This window comes from Lichenostomus cassidix, chromosome 1 (genome assembly GCF_008360975.1).
Source record: "Lichenostomus cassidix isolate B80296 chromosome 1, HeHo_3.0, whole genome shotgun sequence".
In the NCBI taxonomy this organism is placed as follows: domain Eukaryota; kingdom Metazoa; phylum Chordata; class Aves; order Passeriformes; family Meliphagidae; genus Lichenostomus; species Lichenostomus cassidix.
The window spans coordinates 5955138-5978974 of record NC_139479.1 but is presented as its reverse complement, the minus strand read 5'-3'; the positions used below and the strand labels follow the sequence as shown (position 1 = coordinate 5978974).

Genomic DNA, 23837 nt, shown 5'->3' with positions numbered 1-23837 from the left:
CAGACTGCACAAAACTCCTGGGAAATCTTTTATCTCCATTGATTCAGTCTAACCCAGATAACTTTGTGTCACCTTCAAATGTTGCTCCCCAATCTCTCTTCTAGATCACAGAGAGATACTGCAAATGCCACTCCTTTTATGCAATTCAGTGGCATATTAGAATTAATACAGGATCTAAAAAAAAAGACTGAAAAAAACCATTCCAGTTACAAGTATAGGAGATGCCAAGATTAAAAGCTCTTATGTAGTTCTTATTTAAATCCCTCTGTGCAGCAATATAGGTTTTAGTCATGGGTATATAGGGACATTCCTGGGTTATGTCTTCCAGTGCTGCATGATTCCCATCATGAGGAAGTTTTCTGCATTCCCTATCCTAAATCTTCTTTGCTTCAAAGCTGATTTGTTCTTGTCCTTCTTTCGATGGACATGATGAGCAGTTGATGATAATCCTCTTTATAACAACCTTGTACCTACTGGAAGACTGGGAGACAGATTTTCTGAGAACCTGATTTTGGCTTTAAAATAACTCTTCCGAATTAGTTTGCTTTCATACCACTTGGCCACAAAATTGACAGTTTCCATAAAAGAAAGAGACAGGAATGACCATTTGAAAACCACCTGTATCCCTCTGCAAACACATGTTTTAGCCCTCTGGGAGGTGACCTGTCAGAAATTAAATTGATACTCTTATTTATCAGTGTCGTGTGCAATCTGTAAATTCTTTAGTGAGATAAAGGCTTGCAATTTTGTTCAAAGAAAAATGTTTGGAGACTAACTGACTGGTGCCTCCAATCCCCTATTGAATTTGTAGTGGCCTAAGCCACTCATTGCTGAGCCAAGGAAAGCTATGTTAGGTAACCTGGGTAATAAAACAATAGACTTCCTACTTCTTACAATGCTGGAGATTAGGAAAAGAGGTGCAGATAATCAACAAAAACAAAATACACTGATTTTGGAAGCCACTCAGGAGCATTTTCTCATTAGGTGGGACTGATGCTGCCACTTCAGTTGTGTGTTTGGCTCTGGGTGTGTCTCCTCTCTTCAGAAAGAAACTTCTTGCACAAAACACAGTTTGCCTTCTCTGAAAAATGGAGCCTGTTTTTCAAGGAACAGGAATCCTCTCTGAAATCCAGAATCAGTCAGCTCTTCTGTTCACTCATGAGAAAAGCCATGCAACACCTGTGGATGCCTCACACCACCCTTCCAGGTTAGATATTGGGTCTGGGGATATCAAGTCCATCACTGCTCACTGTCTTGAAGAAGCAAGGAGAAAACAAAACTGTGTGTCTCCTGACACTGAGCAAGCTGGAAGAAACCCAACCCCAAAACTAAGAGTAATACGTGTTGCACAGGAATGGAATCACTACTAGCAATTTGAGGAAATATTTGTGCTCAAATTTCACTCAGCAAACACAAGTTTTGCATGTCATATAGCTCCTCAGGAGCAGCAAAAATGGTGGGTGACAGCTCTGGCACTGCCATGTCACCCCCAAGTCAATAGGAATTGGAGCAATGCTCACCCATGTAACCTAAGGAGCAAAGCATGGTTTATATTGATTACATTTTATTTATATTATTATATTTATTATTTATAGGCTTGGTTTTCTTTCCCAAAGCACCCACACTGTAACACAGGCAGTGCAGGTCTCTTTCCCCTGACTCTGTAGCCTTTCTCCCCAGGGAGTTCAGCTGTCTGTGTGCCAAGGAGCCAAGGCTCAGCTCTGGCACAGCACAGCTGTGTGACCTCGAGTCAGACTGAGAAAGCCCTGAGAAAGTCACCACACAGATTAGAGAGGTACAATTAGAGGTGGGAAAGCTAAGATAGGCTTGTGGGAGAGCTCAAGAATTCAAGAGGGAAAACACCTGCAGGGAAACATATTGAATCCTGTAAAACAACAACAACAAATAAGAAAAGGTGAGGCTGTTTGGGGTCTGGTCAGAAATTAGGGATGATCAGGTCATATTTTTGGTGTTACTTCCCACTGCACAGATACAACCAGCTTTTTTGGGATGCCTGTTGTCCCTTGAGATAAAGGTGCATGAGCTGCTTTGAGCTCCTGATGTCCCTGTCAGCCTCAGGATTTCTGCTCCACACGTGGAGAGAAGCTGCTGCAGAACACCAGGGTCTGGCTGTGTCCTGCCCATGTTCCACGGTGTGAAAAAGCAGGAATTAACTTTGACACCTCGAAGTGAAGCAAGGACTCAGGGGGGTCAAACCCCAGGGGATGGTGGCTGCTTGGACACACACAGGGGCACACAGACACTCACTGGCTCTCTGCTTGAGAGCTTCAGATTCTTCCATCCTATTTCCTCATTTCCTTTTTTTCCCCTTGAGCACAGGTCTCCGTGGTGCTCCCCAAGGAAGGAACTAAATGCAGCTGTAGGAGAAGGTGAATGAAACACCCTCTGCAACTTGAGACCTTCCTCTTGCCTGTTCTCATCCCTTCAGACCTTTCTCACCCCAGGCTGGGATTAGGATGAGCTTGGGCTGTGAGTTCATGCCCTGTCACCCCCACCATGGGCAGCCCCTACAGCTCCAGTCTCTGGGATGTATGGGGGTAACAGACTTTGCAACCAGCCCACAATACCAAGCAGAGAAGCTTGCCTGTTATTTTTATTTCATTTTTATCAGCAGCGGTTAACTTATTTTATAAAGGAATCATGTTTCTTTCTACAATACATCAAGAAATACAAAGATGTGGAGACCAAGAGAAGGTATGTGTGTGTACAGCATATGAACAATTTGTATTCATCTCCCTTCTCATTCAGCCTGTGGATGAGAAAGTGCATAGTTGACATATTTACAGAGCTTTGCAAAAGGTTAGCAGTCACTTCCTCTCTAATATATATTAATGTGGGGAAAAACATCATTTGAAATTGTAGAAACGTCAGAAACCTTTTGGAAAAGTAAATCATGAACATAACATTGCTTTTCTCCTATTGACAAGAAAGGATTTGCACTGAGAAATCCTATTAATAGAGATTATTTGCATAAATCTTTTGTGCAGCAGGCTTCAAATCATTTGTATTATATACTTCTCCCGTGGCATGTATGTTAAAATGATGTATTTCTAATAATGTGTTCATGTTAACCACTTACAAATCTACACAGCCATGACTCACCAGCATCTAGTTTCTCCTGAGGTCAAGTGCAGTCAAGCTTAGAGATCTGTAAATGCCCAAACTTCATTAAACACTCACCAGTCCTCAGTAATTCCCATTCCAGTAAGTTATCACAACTGTCCCACAAAAGCTTTCCAGCATCTCCCACTCCCTTTTCAATCCCAGAATGTGATTTATTACTCCAGTCTGGGTGCTCTGAGAACATTTTAATAGTACTAATTGCCTTATTATCCACTCCAGTGCGAGAGTAAAACCTTTTGACATTTTCCTTCCTTCCCTGAGGAAAACAAATCCCAGTTCCTGGGATATTGCCTTCTGCTGCCTTTGTGATTACTGGGGCGAGGAATTCCTTTAGGCCCTTTGCCTTATCAGCCTCATCTGTCACCAACTTTCCATTCCCATCTCTCTTGGTGCTTCCTAATCACTTTGCATCTTCCCTTATTCTGTTATTTTTTTTCCTCTTCCCTTTTTACTTGCAGTGTCAATCTTCATCACATATTCTATTCCTTATTTTCTGTCGACGTATTTTTTTCACATCAGGCTCTGTGATACTTACCTTGCCCCAGTTTACTATTTTTAAATTAGTGTAGGAGTGCCTATTGAAAAAAAAAGAAAGAAATGCATTTTTCCTGGCTGTTCCATATTTAAGAATTTGCTGCAACAGCTCCAAGCAAACCCCACACATACACAAATTCCTGTGTGTCAGCTACCAGTGGATCTTAATTTTTTAAAATCAAATCTAGTGTCACCCAAAAAAAAATTGGTAGGTCTCTAACCTTTCCAATGTTGATATAATAAATAAATCTGCTTTTTTTTTTCTTTTTTCTAAGTGAAAAACCGGAATTAATTGTAGCCCCAATGCTTTAGATTCCTCATCAGCTTTGGTTTTTCCTCTGAACCCTTCCTTCTTTCTCAACACCCCTCTTGAACTGCAGGGCACAAAAGCAGTCATGGTATTCCAGGTGAGGTCCCACCAGGGCTGAGTACAGACAGGCAGGTAACAAATTTCCTTAATTGCTGACCATGCTCCTCCTAAGGCATCTCAGCTTGCGGTTTCCATTGTGTGCAGAGACTGAAGGGTTCCTTCAAATGCAGTTTGATGTCCACCATAACCTCCAGGCCTTCTCTGGCAGAGCTGCTACTCCTGCAACCTCTGCCTATGGGGTTCAAAAGGTAAAAAAATTGGGATTGTTCAGTTTGGAAAGAGAAGGCTTTGGGGTGACCTAATTGTGGCCTTCCAGGACCTGAAGGAGGCCTGTGGAATGGTTTGAGAGAGACTCTTTACAAGGGCATGGAGTGACAGGACAAGGGGGAATGGCTTCAAACCAACAGAAAACAGGTTTAGATCAGATATTTGGAGGGTTCTTCTCTGCAAGAGTGGTGAGGCACAGGATGCCCAGAGAGGCTGTGGCTGCCTCTGGATCCCTGGAAGTGTTTGGATGGCAATCTGGGATAGTGGAAGGTGTCCCTCCTCATGGCAGGGGGTTGGAATGAGATGATCTTCAAGGACCTCTCCATCCCAAACCATCCTGTGAGTCTGTGATTTACAGAAAAGTAAAATTGCCACAGAACACTGATATAAGCAGGATACAGGGCACTCAGCTGGATATCCATGTCCAGACAGATAAATTCCACTTTTTCTGCCTTATTGTCTCGGATTAGAGACAAATTTCTCTAGGTGGAATTACCATCACTCCAGGACATTTACCCTTAACTGCCCCACTGTGAGCAGTCCTTGGTTTCCTGATCTGTGCAGATTATCTGAGGGTCTCAAAGCCTAACCAGAGATTCCTGAATTAACAAAAAAACCCTTCCCTGGTTTGTTCTACCTTTGCTTTCACATGCAAACCAGTGAGTCACTGAAGCACGTGCTTGGCTGTACTTGCACAGGCAGCCTCAAAACTAATGTCCTAAAGAAGCCAGCATGCAATTCAGCTTTTAAGTTTGGAAACTAAATATTGTAGGTCATATGATATATTAATGTTCCATATAAATAGAAAAAATATTATTAATGTTGTGAAAAGGAATTTTCTCCAGGTTTTTTAACCTTTACAATCATACAGTGTTATAAGAGCATTAAGAATATAGACTCCCTGATTGTTGTTAATTTTCCTTCCGCCTCTTTATTGCCCCAAGTGGATTTTGAAATAATATTTGGCAACACTTGATTTTCAAACATTCCTTTCAGACATCTGTAAGGTTTTCTTATATTTAAAGACTCATTTAGATGTATTTTGGCTTAGATTTCTGTCTCAGCAACATGTAGGCTATCAAGGCATTTTGATTGTCTCACTGGAGAGGATTTTAAATCTGTAAATAAAAATCTGTAATTTGGCTGCAGTATGAGTTTGGTGTCTGTTAAACACACAAGAAAATAGAATAACCTTTACTTCACCATTAACACTTCAAAAATATAAGATGTTCAATTACAATTCATGCTAGGTATATTGGTCCTTAATTCTCCAGGTCCCATGAGGGTATATGGCAATGGTATGTAGATAGCCTCTTGTTGTGATCAAGGTTCAAATTATCTATATTAAATAGGAATCATATAGTCCAATACTAAATTCTCTTTGTGGATTAACATTTTCTATTAAGTTTGTTTTGGTTTTTTTTTAAACATACACTCCACATATGCAGAAATGGGGTTTTTACCACTTAGGACTATGAGGAATTGAATTTGTGGGGTTTGACGGTGAAATGGAAAAACCCTTATCAAGGACTGAATGTACAACAATATATTCCAGTTCTCAGGACAGCATCCTACTGAATGGGTAGCAAAATATCCTGGCTGTAGCCTGTCTTCTTTCCTTCCTGTCAGAGCATTTCCACCTCAAGCAGCACATTCTACTGTTTACCAATGACTTCAGGTAAACCTTGAGGGGACCAGATCCAAGTTCCTGACCATGCTCCATGAATGCTGAGACACATCCACACCATGGAATGTGTGAGCAGCAGAGACCAAGGACATCTCATGCCAAAATACCTTATGGTTTGGTAGGTAAGGTACTGATCTAGGAAGCAGGAGAGGTTTCTCTGAAAAAGGTAACAGAATGTGGTCTCCAGCTTCCCTGAACTCTCTAAGTCAGAGGCATTAGCTGTCAGGAAGTCACACAGCTGAGCTGACTTGTGGGATTTATTCCCAACTTTACCTCATTTTGAAGCACTGCGTTTCCTCTTTTCCACAGCTCATTGTATGCTGTGGTACTCTGCTCCAGGGAGCTATGAAAAAAGCAGAATGCAGGAAAAACTAAAGCAGGGAGGCAGGAACATGGAGTGCTCTGAGGAACTGGGAAAAGGGGAGAGGGTGATGGAGGCAGAAAACCTCTGAGAGCGGAATCCATGAACTGGGTAAATTTGTATCACTGCACTGGTTTACCCAAGCTATAAATTTGAGCCAGCCTGGGTCCAGCAAGATTTCCTAGTCCAAGCCTGGCACCAGTTGTGCTGGGATTAGCTGTGCTGGGCCAGCCCAGGCTGTGAGCACAAAATCCCATATTACACTTCTGTGCCACATCCCTCAGCACCCCAAGATTTGGATGCCTCTAAGCTTGAGTGTGGAACCAAACACTATCAAAGGCTAAGGCTGTGCTGTATCAGCACCAGATGTTTTGTGCACACTTACCCCACAATTACCTTAATTATAATTGGCTTCTGGTCTTACAGGCCCTGATGGATGTCAGCTGACTCACTTCCCAAACTGCCCCAAATTAACGCCAGCTCTTCCATATGTCCCAGTAATGGGACATCACCACACTGCATCAGACCTGCTTCCCAACCCAACAAGTGAGGATGGCACCTCCTTCCCCTGCTAGACTTGACTCTTGTTCTCCCTCACCACTCACCCACCCCATGCACAGTCCCAGGGTAACCAAAACTCTTTTTTTTTGGTGCCTTTCCAAAATGTCATGTTGTTCTAGTTGTGCTGAGTTGGGTGAACGTTATCTTTTTCCACTGTCACCTACAGACCCCACAATAGGTAGCTGCATGCTATGCAAGTTTGACTTTTAAAGTAATTCTGAGATTTCCAACAATTTTCAAAATGTTAAGGGGAGGTATTAGTGATGCTTTTTCACATTACTGAATGCACTGTAATTTATGGAATCGGCACAGGCAAAATTACTGAGTTACAGTCCTGACTCCTGTATCCCCCTTTCCTAAGCCCTCATGACAAATGCACTTGAATTTGGGAGGCAGCTCAATCTTTTAGCTACATTTTAATTTTCAGTCTGGTTGCTGAAGCAGAAACAGCCTTCAAAGTTTTAGCCAAATTCTGGCCTCTGAAAATTCAGTAATAAGATCACACAGGCATCTTACTTGAAATTAAAACTTACTGCCCAGTGCTGCTTTAACTAAAGAGAAATAATTTCAGGAAATGGATTATCCCACTAAGATAATAGAAAACAAATAGATGATTTATTAGCAATCTCTCCCAAAATGCACTATTTAATAAGCTTTCCAGAGCTGCTCATTAGAGGGATATATGTCATGCCTTCCTCAACCATTATATTAGCATTCAACTTTGAAAAGTGGCTGCTAACAACTATTTGAGGGGAAAAATTTACATAAGCCTGTAGAGGGCAAGGACAGTTTATACCCAAGTGATCAGCTGCTCACTGGAATAATTTTATTATGAGCTGCACCAAGCAGTATTAACTATGGCCAGAGAAACCTAAAGTGGCTTTTCTTCCACCTTTAGGTGTGACTGAGACTCCTGGAATGTTGCCCATCTTCCCCTGAATGGAGGCTCTTCTTTGGTTTCAGTAGCACACAGAGAAAATGAATTCCACAGACCCACTGGGCATTATGGAAAGCTATTTCTCACTGCTAGGTCCATGTTTTCCACTTTTCAGTTAAGTTCTTCAGCTATACAATAAAAACCATAGAAATGCTGGGTCAACCTTTCATTAATTTAAGTATTTCTAACATCTTCCTTCTTAACAGCTTTCTAAAACTGATACCCCCCCTGCCAAATACTCTTTGAATCCTTTTATTCCATTTTTTTGTATCATGGAATCATAGAATTGTTTAGGTTGAAAGAGACCTTAAAGATCATCCAGTTTCAACTCCCCTGCCATGGGCAGGGACACCTTCCAAATACAGTGCTCCAAGCCCTGTCCAACCAGGCCTTGAACACTTGCAGGGATCCAGGGGCAACCACAGCTTCTCTGGGCAACCTGTGCCAGAGCCTCCCCAGCCTTTGCCCTCTGAAATCTTCTTAGCCTGGATTACTTCTCGTCAGAGAGGGTAACAGTAACTCTGAAACCATCCCAGAGAAGACTTTACCTGCAGAAACCCAGTATTCCTGTTACAGTCCATTTTTTCACTTTACAGAGCATTTCCTCACATCATACGTGAGACTGATCTGAGCTGACATATAAAAAATCTCAGGTATTTGCAAGAAATGCTGCACTTATTTGTCTTGGTCCTTCACCAAAGCTGCCACTCCATCACCTCCTCACCCTGCCAGTTGTACCTGGAGCTGCTGGCAGCATCCCTTCTGCCTCACCAGCCCAAGGAACTGCATCAGCAAGTACTGCTGTGCCAGCAGCCATTCTTTTCCAGTCATGGGTCCAGGACTTGAAGCCAATCCCAGCACAAACCACCAGCATTCACCTTTTCAATAACACTGTTTCTCCTTGCCTTTTTGGTCCCTCAGTTTTATATCTACAATGTTATGTTTCTTATTCCAAAGGCTTAAAAAAATCACCAAATAAATCTAACTCAAAAAGTAAAACTGTAGAACCCATAAATGTATTTAAATTCTTGATTCATTGCCTGAAAATCTCAGATGATGGCAACAAAATAGCAGAGCAACTTTCCTCTGCAGAAATCAGTCTCACATACTACTGTATACTTTTGTTAATTCTAACAATGAAGTGCATTCCTTGGTCACATGAGCAGCCTTTTTAGCAAGCTCACTAAGAGATGCACCTTTAAAACCCTTTCACAAAGTAGACCAAATATGCACCTTTACAGGTTCATGATACTGGGGTGGTCACTTCATCCCCAAAGCCCTCCAGGATACCCAAATTCCTTCCAGTCAGGGAGGGTGACTCATGGCAATTGGCTTCAGCACTCTTTGAACATGCCAAAAATCCCTGAGCTTCATCAGCAGAAAAAAGCTGACTGGTTGGTTATATTCCCATTATTCTTTGGGCTGAACATTACAGCAAAGGCTTTCACATTTTAACATTTTCATCTTTCTTTGTTTTTCTCTAAATCCCAGATAACCCAGCAGGCACATTCCTCCATGGGCTTCCCATTTCCAATAAACAGCAACTGTGCTCATGTAATTTCAGATATTCACTTTAAAACAAAGTATTTAGGATTCATGGCCATTCATGCACCTTGGGTTTGGGAGTTTGGTTTGTGGGGTGTGTGTGTGAAGATTTATTTCCCAAGGTCTTAACCAGGCTTAATGAAACCCTTACAGCTCAGAGACATGCAGGACATCTTTCATACCTTACTCACCTTACAAGCACACCACAAACATGAGGTCAACATGCAAACAAACCTCTGGAGCCCAGGGATGCACCAATCTAAATATTTAGTAGGTTAATACATCCAACATCCAATATCCTGTGCATTCCAAGCTTACACTCATCCATCCATCCATCTGATGCTAATGAATTACTATTGCTGTTCAGACAAGTGAACAGGAACCCAACAGAGCCCAGCTGAGAGATTCCAGTTCACATTCATCTGCTGCTACAGTAAAAACCAGAGAAATCAGGGCAGAGCAAACTCCTCCTTGGGTAGAAATTTCTAAAAGGTTAACAGGTTTGAAATGCAGTAAAATGCATTAAATGTTTGATTGGATTCTCAGCTTCTTTAGAATAACTTAGTAACAAATCACTAAAACCACCTTAAAAATCTGTCTCTGCAAACACTAGCACCAGGTCCCTGCAGGCTATAACTGAGACACTTTCTTATTTTCTATGTACACAAGGGCCAGAGTCAAAGTTAATTTTCACCTTTAATAAGCTCATGATTCTTAGTTATTTAATACTCTGTAAAAAGGTATTACAGATTGATAATTATTGCAATGACTTCTAAAGAAGATGGACAGCCACGAGGCTGAAACTACAATATCATATACAGTATGTAGTCATTGATACTACCTACTACAGCATGAAGAAAAATACTTTTTAAATAAACAATATTTAACTGAAAACATAGAAATGGAGCTTTCATTCTTATAGTATGGCTACACATCTATATTCCAAGAATAACATTTTAAAAAATGCTAGATCTTGAAAGGCCATAGATAAAAAGTCATGATGAGGATGAACCAGTTTTGCCCAGAAATGCTATAATGAGCACACTGCACAGTTTTTCAGCAAATCCTAGTTTTGCCAAGCTTCAAGAGGCAAAAGCCTGAAATGTAAAAGCTCCCAAGTTGTCTAGCTAGTCCACTTGTCTTGCTCTGGCAGGCCCAGTGACCCACACTGCTTGCAGACAGTGTGTCACCACAACTGCTCTTTGCCGACGCGAATCCCATCGGGAAGAGACGTTCAGCTCCTTACGATGCCAGGCCCAACAGAAAGCCTCCAACAAACCCACTGGACACCACGATGTTCTGTTTGATAAATTCTGTTGACTGAGAAGAAAAATGATATTCATAAAGTTAATCGTGTCTGACTTTGTTATTTAATACTTATCACAACTTCCTGGAAACAAAACCACTGAAATTATGGAGAAGGGTGCAGGGGGAAGCAATGTGCCTAAAGACATATAAAAGTAGGTGACACCAGTGGAGTGCAAACTGACTCTCAGCTGTCTTTGACAAGATATTTAAAATACAGTGAGCCTTAAAAAGTCAAAATACCGTAGAATTGTTACAGCAAATACCGCTCTTGTTTTGACTAAGACAAGGTGTATTTTACAAACTCCCTTGACAAAAAAAAAAACCACAAATACCACCCTGACTTCAACTGCAATCACATAATAGAAGTTTAAAAAAAATACTGCTTTTCAGAAGACCAGACCACTGGAAAATAAATAAATTTCACTCCATTATGAGCCAGTTTCCTAACAACTTAATCCTAGAAAAAAACTTATGTATGACAGCATGGGTGTACAGTATTTCATGAAGTAACAGCACAGAGTATAACATATTTTATCAACATGCCATTTCATAAATCTTCTGCTTCAAACACTTCAGACTGGCAGCTAACACACAGTTAGAAAAAAAGGCATGTAATCTGAGAGGAAAAAAAAACCAGAGGAAAACCAAAGAACCCCATCCTGTCCCACCCATTTCTACAGGGCAATGGAGAAGGAAAGGTTATGCTACTTGAGGTACAGAAGAAGCAAGAAAATCCTCACACTTGAACTTTCAGTTCATATTCACATTAAAATTAAAGGTAATTTTTATCAACCTATGTGCAATTCCATTCAGGTTAAAGCAGAGATGTCAAAACTCATTAATTACACAGCACTAGTGTGGCTGCTGTTTCACTGTCTGCAGAACATCCACAGTCAGGATTCTCAGTTATTCAGAAAGAAACTCAGATTGCATGTGTGGAACGTGAAAATATGTAAAATCAGGCTTTAAAAAAACCCAAACAACCACAAAATTGATTAAATGGAAGTCTTCAAATGACAGGGTGAAACAGCCTCAGTGACACCGATCAGTATCACAGCTACCTCTCCTCAACATAGTAGGCAACTGACTGATTCTGCAGACAGATATGCTCCAAAATGTACAAAAATGAGATAAAAATCACAACTTCAGTAACAAAGTAGCTATAGCTTTTCTGCAGAACAGTCACTCTTGTCTAGACAAGTAATTTTATTATCAGCAGTCTAAGAAGATTTGGGTTTTGTCTTTGTAGTTACCAAGTTTTAACCACACCATCCTGAACTTTTTACCATGTCATGACCTTACTGGCTTTGTCACTCGCCAAGAACAATTTTGTGTGTCATCTTTAAGAGTGACCAAACCAGAAAGCTGAATGAATAAAAGACAACACAGTCTGTTAACTTTCAATAAATTATAAAGCTGGAGTATTTTTGATGCCTTCCAGTTTTGCACCTGTATTTTCAACTCATCATCACCTGCAGTGGAAGGTAAGAAAATCTGGCTGGTAGGAAACAGTTTATCACCTTAGACTTACCTCTTCAATTAGAGTGTTGATTTCGGGAGCTGCCTTATTTGCACGCTTTTTTAACTGTTTTTTTGCTTTGTTTACATCTTTTTCAACTCTCTTCCAGTCAACCTGTACATATCCACTATGGCTAGCAATCTAGGAAAATAAAGGCAATTAGTACAGCTGCAGTTCACATTTCATGAATCAAAATACATTGTCTTGGTGCCTACAAAGTTGATTTTCTTGTTTTTTGTTATTACAGATACAGGAAAAGACACTGTTCCAATTTCAGCAGGTTCTCTGCTTCAAACATACATTCCTCAGTGACAGCAGTTCAAATTAGAACAAGCAATGGCAAAGTTCAGTAGACTCTTGTTAATTTTACCAGTTCTCTGTTTTTCAGTTATAAAAGCTTTGCAATGTTTCTCCTTCAGCATCTACTGTAACATTACTTGTAAGAAAAACATGTTCATAGGACAACAATGAAAAAACTGTTTCACTTCAGTTTCTTTCAGAATTACGGAATTCTGATTTGTGACAAGAGTATCTGGGGCTCATCAAAATCATCATTAAAAATACTGAAAACTCTTATTTTATCCTACACAATTTAAACTGTCCAACAAAAAAAAAAAAAAAAACCACTCATTACAAGATGATTCTCACACTTTTTACAAAACAAAACCAGTAAGTAGAGAAATAACATGGCTTGAGGACAGCACAAGTTCTGTAAAATCAGCAAAATGGATACGTTTGGGGAGACTGGTTCATACCAATTTACACACAAACTACTGAATTTTTTAGCATGCCTAACCTTCATCCCAAACCTCTGCCTTATTTCTGTTACTAAAATTTGATTGCTGCATGTTCTAGAGAACAGTTAAACAAGTCATTATTTGGGGGAAAAAAGAAAAAAATCAAAACCAAGGATTACCGCTTATTTTAACTGTTAGGACAAATAGATATAAACCACTAAATTTACGGGCAACCAGGTGTTATACAAAAACACTTTGTAAAGAGTGAGATTGCTCAGGTTTTCTTCTTAAGGTCATGTGGGTGGAAAATTCACCCAATTTGCCTAACAGCCTTCTATGCAAACTGTTCCATTGGTAAAGGTAAGTCACAGACAATGAACTTCTGTGGAACAGGTATTTAAATACACAATTCGTTAGGTTTAGCCTAAAAAGAAATGTTTCACATCACTTACAGGCTCTGCAGTTTGACTTTCACATGGTTCTGTCCACCAAATAACTGAAATTAGACCATCTAGCTTGTATTACAACTGCCACAGTAACTAAGCAACCTATTTCACCAAAAACTGATTTGATGATGCAGGGAAAAAAAATGAAACAAGTATCAGATTTTGTTTGAATTCAAAACAAAGCTTCTAAAAGACCACCTCTGCAAGAAAGTAAACTTCAGCTTCCATCTTTGCAAAAGTCAAAAAACCAATTCACCAGACAAATGCAAAATGAACTCAGAATGTAACAAAGTAACTGACTTTGCCTGTCAATTGCAAAACCATTTATTCACATGGGCTCCAGTGCCAGGCAGGGACAGCTCATCAAGGGCTGTCGGTACAATATGAAAGCAGGAAACCAGTTTGAAAGCTGTACTAGTTGCACATCCACTCACTGAATGACATACCAGGAAAAGAAAAAATAGTTGCACATTGGGGCAATTGTTATTTTACAAATTTAACATAACCACAAGAATTTCAAAAAGGCCCAAGCATTGAATTGGTGCCTTCTCACACATGCAACTGAAAATTAAATGTGACTGATCTACCCAATCCAACACAATGTAAGAAATGCTAATGTATTTGCTTGCTTGTAAAATGCAAATGGATATTAGAAGAAACATTTCATTAAGACAACTTTAATTAGCTCAGTTATCCAGACAGCACAAAGATGAGGCAGAAGTTTTTAATTAAGTGCTGTTTGTAACTACTGCAGAGCTAACTTACATTTAAATCAAAACTAGACAGCTTTTCTACCTGATCTGAGCAGCAGAGATCCCAAATTTTACTTTTGAGTGTTTTTACACATCTATAAAATAAGCAACAGAGGACACTGTTTTGAATATAACATTTTTAACTGAGAAGAAAAAAAAATCCAGTATTGGCAGATACTCAGAGACTGTTTCATATCTACTTTGGCTGCAACCCCATCAATTATATAATTTTGTACATAAGTGCAGAAATAATACCACTGAACTCAAATGCTGGAGAAACAGACTTCAATTTTTAGATTCTAATACATCATTAAAAAACTATTTGCTTATAACAGTAAATTTACATAAATGTGAATTCTCAAAGTTTACTAGTATTTTTAAACCCAGCCCTACAATAGCAAAGTAAAATAACAGTATTCCATTATCATATCCATACTTGGCTATATTAAGGAGTCATATAAGTCTATACATATTCATTGAATATATCATTAAAGAGACCAATGGGGGGTGGATTTCTGGTTAAACAGTAATCTATGATCTTAAATATGATCTGGTTAAACAGTAATCTATATATGATATTGGAATAATAGATACATTATATACTTATCTGTATATCTCATAGCTCATTAGTATGATTTACTTTTGTTTAAGACCTTCCAAAACTGTTGAAAAAATAAAAGAATTTTTCAAAAAGGCAATTAAAGAAATACATCTGTGCAGGAACACTATAAATATGTGTATCTTTCTCCACACTAATCAAGGAAAACTGAGAATCTCCAACAGCAGACCTCATTTTGGGGGTGATACTGGAGAGGCATAAAGGTACTTTGTTATTGTGAAACATTAATAAGAGTAATGAGCAAAAAATTTATATGGCAAGATGGGATAAAAGTTTTAATTTTCTCAAGGCAAAATCTCTCATATTAAAAGAGCTAAGCAAGGCCAGAAGGCACAGGTGAGTTCCCTGTGCTCAGCTCCCTGTCCAGTGCAAAGAAGCCATGGGCACTTTGAGATATTTTCTGCTATTTAGGAAGGTAACAACCCCCAGCTTCCAGAACAGATCCAACAAATCTCTAAGCTCACCACACAGAGCCAAGGAGGGACTGACAAGTGACACAACACCTTCTGCAAGAGTTGAACTGCAGAGGTTGTACCCTCAGCCACCATCTCTGCTGTCCTCACTGCCAGCAGTGCAGGTGACAGAGGCACAGACATCCTGTCCCTCCACTTCAGGTCAGAACCTGCAGGAAACTTGGCTTTTCTTTATCAGACCAACTTCTAATTCCCATTTGCTTTGCCTGTGCAACTGAATATTCCCTCGAAGTTTGCACATACCAGCTGTCAAGTGTGATATTCAATATAAAACTGAATCCAACTCTTCCTCTCTAAGTCTCCTGCCCCAGAAGGACCTCACTGAGATGCCACACTAGGCTGGAACTACATGGTCTTTAGGTCCCTTCCAACCCAAGCCATGATTCCATGTTCATTATCATGGTACAGTATCAACAAACTCCTGTACAAAATAAAGTCAAGGGTATCTTGGAGTTTATTTTCTTTCTTGTGTTGTTTTCACTTTACTTTTCCTAAATTTACTTTTCCTAATTTTTAAATTTTTAAATTTTAAATTTTTACAATTTACTTTTCCTAAATTAGAACATAATTTAATGAAGAATTGAATTTAATTCATCAATGGCATATTAACAGGCTGAGGGAAAATATATTAGTGAAAGCACAAGTAACTGAATAAAAATCCAATCTCATTATTAAATAATAGACAATATAGAACAGAAAAACCTGTAATTTGTATTCTTGCTGCAGAGCAAAAAACTGCTGTTGAGAATACAGGATTTTAAAAATGAAGAGATATTAGGGGCTCATTAAGAACAGTTGTTTTTAACTAATTCATTATAGGAGAACCAAGGGTACACAAGTTTGTATTTCCCAACTCTTCAGGATTTCATTAAATTGTGCTGTATAAACAAGGAGTTACACAAGGAAAACCCTTATTTGTTATGAGAAATGCATTATATTTGCCTTAATATAGTACATGGATATTGCTCTTATACCAGCATATTTGAAGAACTACATCTATTTCATTTAAAAAAAAGGGTAGTTTATTGATCAAATTAAGGTGTGGAAATATTCACCACAAAGATGTGATAACAGATCTTAATATCGAAAAGGTGTGCAAATTTCCTGTCATTTTCATTGTTTTCCTCCAACTACTTTTCATATAAACTGTATTAACCGAAGTTCTAAATCACTTACAAAAATCTGAAAATTGTTTTTTTGCTTCTTGTACAAACTGACACGCAAAGAATGTATTGCTTTCAGTTTCTTACTACATTTCTTGAGATGAAGTCATCACCCACTGAAGAAAAAAATGTATTTTTTTAATTTTAAGACTGAAATGTTTCACTGAATGGGCTTTAGCCAAGAATCTTGCCTTCTGTACTTATTATTCTTGCTCTAGCAAGTAATTATAATGTCAATATTGCAATCAGCAGTTGAAATGAAATCTGCAACTTCAGAGAAATTTACAGATAAAAAGGAACTTTCTAGTAATGTGCTGAAACACTCCTCTGCCCACTCAGGGGAAGCACTGAACATGTATTCATAGAATCAGGATGTGTGATCTTTAAATGAAAAAATTAAAGACTACAGAAATGTAATTACACCATAGAATTTATGACTCAGCCTTAAAATGCAAAATGTTTTGAATTAAAAGAGAGACCAAGGCATTTACTTCATTTCCTTCCAAGAGAATCTGATCTTACTTAAGATATAGACAATTCAATCAAAATACTTAACTCATATTTCCTCTTGGATAATATTCCTTTTCGGATTCAGCGTAAATGAGATCAACCAAGAAATCAGACACTCAGCCACATGGCAAACCTATTGCATGTACAGGAAAGCTCCCCAAACTTCACTGCTCAAGAAGCAAAAATCCTGCACAAGTGATGTGTTTTGTTTGATTTCCATTCTCCTTTGTCTCCAGGTCTTAGATTTAGAAGGCACCTGCAGCAATATGCTGCCTCCAACCCAGGTGCCTCTGTTCTGGCAGCCACATTGATAAAAAGAATTATCATTAAAAGAATTAAGACCAATGGCATATGAAACATGGGAAGAAAAAAAAAAACAGTAGCCCCCAAACCAGTAGGGACTGTGATGATGAATTAAGTGTGTGTACTTCACACAACAGTGACATTTCCATGTACTGCACAGCAGCAGTTACTACCCCACCCTTCCTGATCAATCCTTGACTGCATCAGCCATTACAATCAAAAGAAGAAATAAAAGTGGAATATGACTTTCAGAAATCCTCCAGGGTGATGGTGGAAAGAATAAATATATCTTTAGCCTCCCATCTCAAGAAATTGTGTATTATTGAGCCTAAGTAGGCACCAATCTATATCCCTTAGAACAATCTGAGGAAAAATGAGAAGCTCACAGGTATTAAGACATGAAAAATGCCAGTAAAAACCCTGGCAATCTTACAAAAGGGCACATGGTATTATTTTTTACTTAAAACTTTGTCATCTAATTTAACTGCTTTTTGGAAATATATCCTCCCCTAATCACGATATCTGATGAAAAATGCAAATGATCATGCCAGATAACATAATTAAAAACTTTTGAACCCGAAAGCTGGCACAGAAAGGAATGCAATGAAGCTGTCAAGATTAAGTCAGGCTTTAGAGGTTCAACAGATATAACATGGCAAGGGGAGAAAAGAGAAAAACATGGCTCATACTGGGACCAGAACAAGCCTTCCAGGCAACTGCCAAAGCAGCCTACTTGTAAAGCTCTGAAAAATTCTCAAACAAGTGGAAAATAAACACATTTTAAATTCTCCTTAACCATAGTTTTACAGGCAGTTCCTCTCATCTGGCAACATCAAATCACATACAGTACCTCAACATCCGCACAGAAGGTTCTCTGGTCTTCCTACAAACTATTTTACAGGACAGGGTAGATTCTGTTTTACCACTGATTTTTAGAAAAGTCTTTTTTGTACATTTGTACACCATATTCCAGCTGAAATGTAAGGTTTTGACTGATAAGACTAAAAAGATGAAGTAGATAAGAAGCCTTCCTAATTAAATGTTACCCAACAGCTGTGTTTTTCCTATTGTTTAGTAAATAACATTTGCCAACTTAGAAAGCATGAAATGCTACATACTTGAAGCAGAAGAAAGCCACCACCTACTGCAGTTGCTGCAAGCTTTCCGACTTTCTGGAACAAAAATCCCGCACACCTTAGGGGAACAAAACAAACAACAAAAAAACCCAGTCCAATGAAGTTTTCTGCTGAACAATGCCATGCTCTACAATTCCTGACTGCAACTATCACCACTCTTTCATTTAAAAAAGCAAATGTATCACTTAATATTTACAAATTTAAAAGTTAAGGCTATTTAATGCAAGCAATATTAAATTAACAATGTCTAAAACAAGACAATGTGAGTAATGGTTGCTTGTTCGTGGCTGGCTGATGGCCCCTTTAAAGTAAGCTTGAGATCTCCAGATCTTGCTATTAAATGTAGTACATTAATAAAGCACAGCATAATTATATAATAGTGCCACTATAACTGTTCCCCAATGGAAGGTAAATACATTATACCATGATTTATATTAACTACACAACTCATAACTGAAAGATCTCAGTAAAAAGAAGCACATTCCCACCACAAGAGTTAAACTCAGCCAGGCCACTCTACTGGGACATGGTATTGGTCTATTTTTAATAGATCAAGGCAACCAGAAAATTACCTGGTTCTCAGTCTCCAAACCCTCCCACATGAAATGGAGAACAGCATAAGTATTGATATTACAGACCAGTGACAGGGCAGGAAGGGACCTCTGAAGGTCACCTGGGCCAGCACCTTCCCCAACCTGGGCCAGCACCTTCCCCAACCTGGGCCAGCTACAGAGTCTGATCCAACCTCCAAGCTCAATCAGGCTGCCAAGAGCCCTGACTCAGACAAGAGTTTCCAAGGTTCCACAACTTCCCTGGGCAATTCCAATGGGTCTGAACACTGGCCCACACACAGAGAGGAATTTTTCCCCCTGCATATGAGCAGTGAATTTGTATTTATATAAACCAGTAGGCACACAGAGATATGTGCTTCTACAGATACTGAAATATACACTTTCCAGATCATTCAATAAGCCAGTTTTTATGGATGCCAGATGAACTATTCCTTAGAAACTTCTAAGTTTACATGTACACATCTAACTTATAAGAATAATTTTAAGGCTACAGAAGCAAATAAAGAGCTCAGACTGAAAGCTAAACCTCCACTTCTCAAAGCTGTACTGAGCCTGGGTATAACAATTTCATTTTTAGTCTATTTCATCTTCCAATTCTTGCACAATCTCTCTTTAAAAGTCACTGTGCTACCATAATGGCATTTTTTTCCCTCTGAATTTACAGTTTTTCTGATTACTGAATAGACAAATCTCATTCAAATACCTCTGACAAGTAACAAATACCTTGACACAGCTGCTCAGGCTGTGGCCACATTTTCCAGTTTAAGTTCTCATCTTTACAGTCTGACTTTCACCATGAATTATTCTAGTGTAACTAGGATGTGGTATCTCTCTTCACTTAACATCTGAGCAGACTGTGAATTTGTTCAAAATGGTTCTGGCTGAACTGAGAAGTAAAAACGATCTCTATGAAATGGGCACTTAATTAAAAGTATATTTTACCCCTTCATAGGTGCGTATTTTTTTCCCCTTCATTCCTTTTACCTGTAAAATATGCCTTAGCCATAATACAACTAAGTTTCTAAATCTAGACTAGTAAGGGAATAAGCTTTTCCATGCAAATAAAAGCTATATGCAGTAATTTTCCATTTATTTCTTGTAATTTTAGAGCTCTAACATTTTCCCAAATCTTTTCCACAATATCTAGTAAGGGTTCCCTTGGATAACTGGTGTTTTACCAATATTAAAAAATATTTTGTAATGATGAGTCAGAGGAACAAGCTAAGAAATTGTTCACACATGAATAATCTTGATCAATGCTAAAGGAAATCCCATTGGAGATATATTTATCTGCTTCAAATACCCTTGGAAATCTTCTAACAAAGGAAAAGGTCTAGGTCATTTAAGAAAAGGGAAGCTCCCTCACCAGCCAGTCACACCTCCCATCACAATCTGCGTGGCTACAGAGTATTTTTCTACAATTGGTCCTGAATTCCGGCCAAAGATGCGATTCCACCAGTGGTGACGCCGGGCATACTCTGTTAAATCCAGCACTTCGTAGGAATCATCGTCACTGTCGTGCTCTTAAAAAGAAAAAGGAATGTAAAAAGAATTATTTTCTCAGTTATACAGTAAATTAACAATTTATGTAAAAACCCCAGACTCCGTTTGGGCATTAACTGGGTAATCCAATGGTTTAAATTGTAGTGTACAAGTTACCTATGACCCAGCAGCTCACAGAACAAAGGATTTTGGGATTATATGCCATAATCAAGGTAAGGAGTAGAAGGCCATAGGGATGGTATAATCTATAAAATCCACAGCTGGCACTACAGAGGTGAACAAGAATCCCCTACCTGTTCAAGGAACCAAGAGGCATCACATGAAACTACCAGTTAGCTCGTTAAACATAAACAAAAAACCCAATAAAAACAAAAACCAAAGGGACAGACCAACACTTTGAAAGATTATGAACTCCTGGCCCAGTGCTCTCCTCAGAGGACAAGTCATCAGCATTTGCCACCAAGCCAAGAAGCCACTTCTGTTCCTTTTCCACAATAAGTGAAACAGATGATGCTGGGACTTCAATTAAGTTCCATGTTTGCAGGACAATTCTGTCAATGTTTTCAAAATGGGCATCCTACAACTTCAGATTAGAGATCCTCAACACCATGTATACTCAAACATCATGGGGAAGAGATGGGTCCAGATTTTTAAAGAAAAATATTTTTAAAGTATTTTAATATACATGTGTGTATCACATTCTGTGGACATATACACATGAAATAAACTCCACTTTGGTTAAATATATTTAAGGTTAAATCTGAGTTCAGCAAGGATGCGGGGACATTGCAGAAAAGAAAAGCAGTTAAATTATTATCTAAAATTATAAAATAAGACTGGAGATATAAACATTTTATTAAGAACTTTGACAGCTTTTAAACTTGTACTAACAGCATGGGTAAAAACTTCAAAGGCTGCAAGAAGTACACATGCAGGTGTGCATTCTTTCCCTTTTTAATGACCTCAGCGTTCTTGAGTACTAAAAAACAAATAGCAAGATCCATACTGCTACAAAGTTGGCACTGTTCTTTTTCTTTGAGGTATCGAGGACAATGCTTAACTTTAGATGGAGACGAACATTAAAATACTGTCATAAACTGTTAGTTATGTCAATTCTGCCCTTAAATTATTACTATATAAACCAAAACTCGTGTACAAAAGTATAACGTGTTCTGTGATAAACAACACTGCCAGACCATTTTCTACTGATGAAAAATACTCCCTGCATGCGGCATAGGATGCTCCGGACGTTCTCCGAGCACATGGAAGTGTGCCAGAGCCGAGCGGCGCCGCACGCCGAGGCCACAGCGATGCCCTGGAGCCCCGCACGGTGCAGGATGCGGCGGCCGTGGGGCTGCAGGCTCCTCGCTCCCGTCCCGCATCCCACCGCGGCCCCGCGCTCCGGGAGGGCTCGGCCAGCACTCACTCTGCCTGCGGGCCCGGCTAAAAAGGGTTTTTTAAATGCGGGCAAGGAGGTTTAGCCCGGGTGATGCCGGGCCGATGTGCCGCGGCCGCGCGGTGGAGGGGGGACACGCACGGATTGGGGAGGCGCAGAGCCCGGGCCATCCCTCCCCGCCCCCGGGCCGCAGCGCGGGCAGCGGGAGGGGGCTGCCCGCCGCCCCCGAGAGGAAGGAAGGGCGCCCGCCGCGCCGCCTCCTCCCCGCTCCCGTCGGGAAGGGCCAGCACTGACCTGAGGCGGAGCGGGGCCGCCGCGCCGCCATGTTGGCCGGTGCTGAGGCGGCGCGCGGCCTCCCCGCTGCGCCCCCAGCGGCAGCTCGCGCCCCGCCCCGCCCCGCCCCGCCGCCGGGCCGCCCCCTCGCGGCAGCGCCGCGCATGCGCCGCCCGCCCCCTGCCCGGGGTGTCCCTGAGGGGAGCGCTGAGGGGAGAGCTGCGGGGAGAGCTGACGGGAAGGGTCGGGGTTCCGCCTTTGGGAAATCGGGAATGTGCTCCGCGGGAAGGGAGCTGCGGGTCATCGAGTCCACCTCCCTGCCCTGGACACCGCAAGGATCACACCATGTCCCTGAGAGCTTTGCCCAAACACTCCCTGAGCTCTGTCAGGCTGGTGCTGTGCCCACTGCCCTGGGAGCTGCTCAGTGCCCAAACACCCTCTGAGGGAAGAACCTTTCCCTGACACCCAACCTAAACCTCCCCTGACTCAGTTCCAGGACATTCCCTTGGTCCTGTCACTGTCACCACAGAGCAGATATCAGTGTCTGCCCCTCCTCTTCCCCTCACGAGGAAGTTGTGACTGCAATGAGATCTCCCCTCAGTCTTTCCTCTCCTCCAGGCTGAATAGACCAAGTGCCCTCCGCCGCTCCTCACACAGCTTCTCCTCAAGGCCTTCACTGCCTTTATTGCCCTCCTTTAGATACTCTCCAATAGTTCAATGTCTTTTTTTATTGTGGTGCTCAAAACTGCACACAATATTCACGCCTGTGCCGTGAAGGGCTCATTGACCCCAGTGATGGGGCTAAGAACCCTAAAACCTTCCAAATATCTCCAGTTGTGCATGAGGAGCAGAGTAGGGGCTGCAGGCATGGCTGGATGGCAGCTACGTGCAGTGAGCCCCATAAAAATCAATAACCAGAAAAGAAAACAAAACACAAGGCCCCTCAAAGAACAAAGGTTAAAGCCAATGTGAGCTGTAAAATGTGGAAAAATTAAATTTGGGCTCGTGTGACCCTAATGTGCTCCCTCCTTCAGTGCGTTGGTGGGGTTTCAGTGGGCTAAAAGCCACATAATTGTATTCTATTACTTTTTTTTTTTTTTAATTGTGTGCAGCCATAACATGGAGGTGGCTGACACAGTAAGTGCAGCTTCAGGAGTGTTGTCGCAACATGAATCAAGAAAGCATCAATGAACATCATTTATAAATAATAAAGTTGAAAACACACTATTTAAAAGTGTTTACAGCCTCTTATTTGGACTCTTATTTTGCCAATACACAAGGCAGACAATTATAATGGAAAAAATCCACTTTTCCCCATGTCAAAAAGCTATTTTTATGGAGTAAGCATGTAAAATTTTAATTAAGCCCTTTAATTGCATCAGCCTTAACAGACACGAAAAAAGAGAAAACGTCTTCTACAAGAAGGTACTTCTTTAGTTAGTTCTGAAACTCAAGCTAGCAGATAAAACTTGAAGTTAGTGTATAAAGTGGTTTTGTTTGCTTATTAAATGATTTTTATTACAAACATTTGCCATCATGATAAGCAGGTGACAGCATGCCCGACAGAACTAGTAATATATTGCTTTCTTTAAGATTTTCAACAGATATGTTTCTGTATGGAACACAGATTTTTCTCTTATGATTTGTTTTGACAAACAGCATCTTCGAAGTTTACTTGTTTAAGCATAAAATTGCTGAGTTTGGTATTCACTTCCCAATCA

At 40.2% G+C, this 23837-nt stretch overlaps 1 protein-coding gene across 1 annotated transcript; it reads right to left on the bottom strand.

The window, feature by feature from the left end:
• Window positions 1-10083: 10083 nt before the first annotated feature.
• Window positions 10084-22248, bottom strand: FUNDC1 (FUN14 domain containing 1). Its single transcript, XM_085048421.1, has 5 exons — window positions 22138-22248; window positions 20311-20467; window positions 18355-18430; window positions 12246-12374; window positions 10084-10726 (listed from the first exon to the last, which is right to left on the bottom strand). Exons 1-5 carry the CDS (start codon window positions 22166-22168, stop codon window positions 10649-10651), a joined length of 471 nt encoding a protein of 156 aa, XP_084904547.1. The 5' UTR covers window positions 22169-22248; the 3' UTR covers window positions 10084-10648.
• Window positions 22249-23837: the final 1589 nt, after the last annotated feature.

Excerpts from the sequence above, each read along its gene's own strand:
- FUNDC1 (XM_085048421.1), bottom strand. The coding sequence starts at position 22,168 with ATGGCGGCGCGGCGGCCCCGCTCCGCCTCAG. Across the intron at positions 20,468-22,137 it reads GCGGCCCCGCTCCGCCTCAG|AGCACGACAGTGACGATGAT; the intron begins GTCAGTGCTGGC and ends TTTCTTTTTAAG. Across the intron at positions 10,727-12,245 it reads TCAACACTCTAATTGAAGAG|TCAACAGAATTTATCAAACA; the intron begins GTAAGTCTAAGG and ends TTTTCTTCTCAG.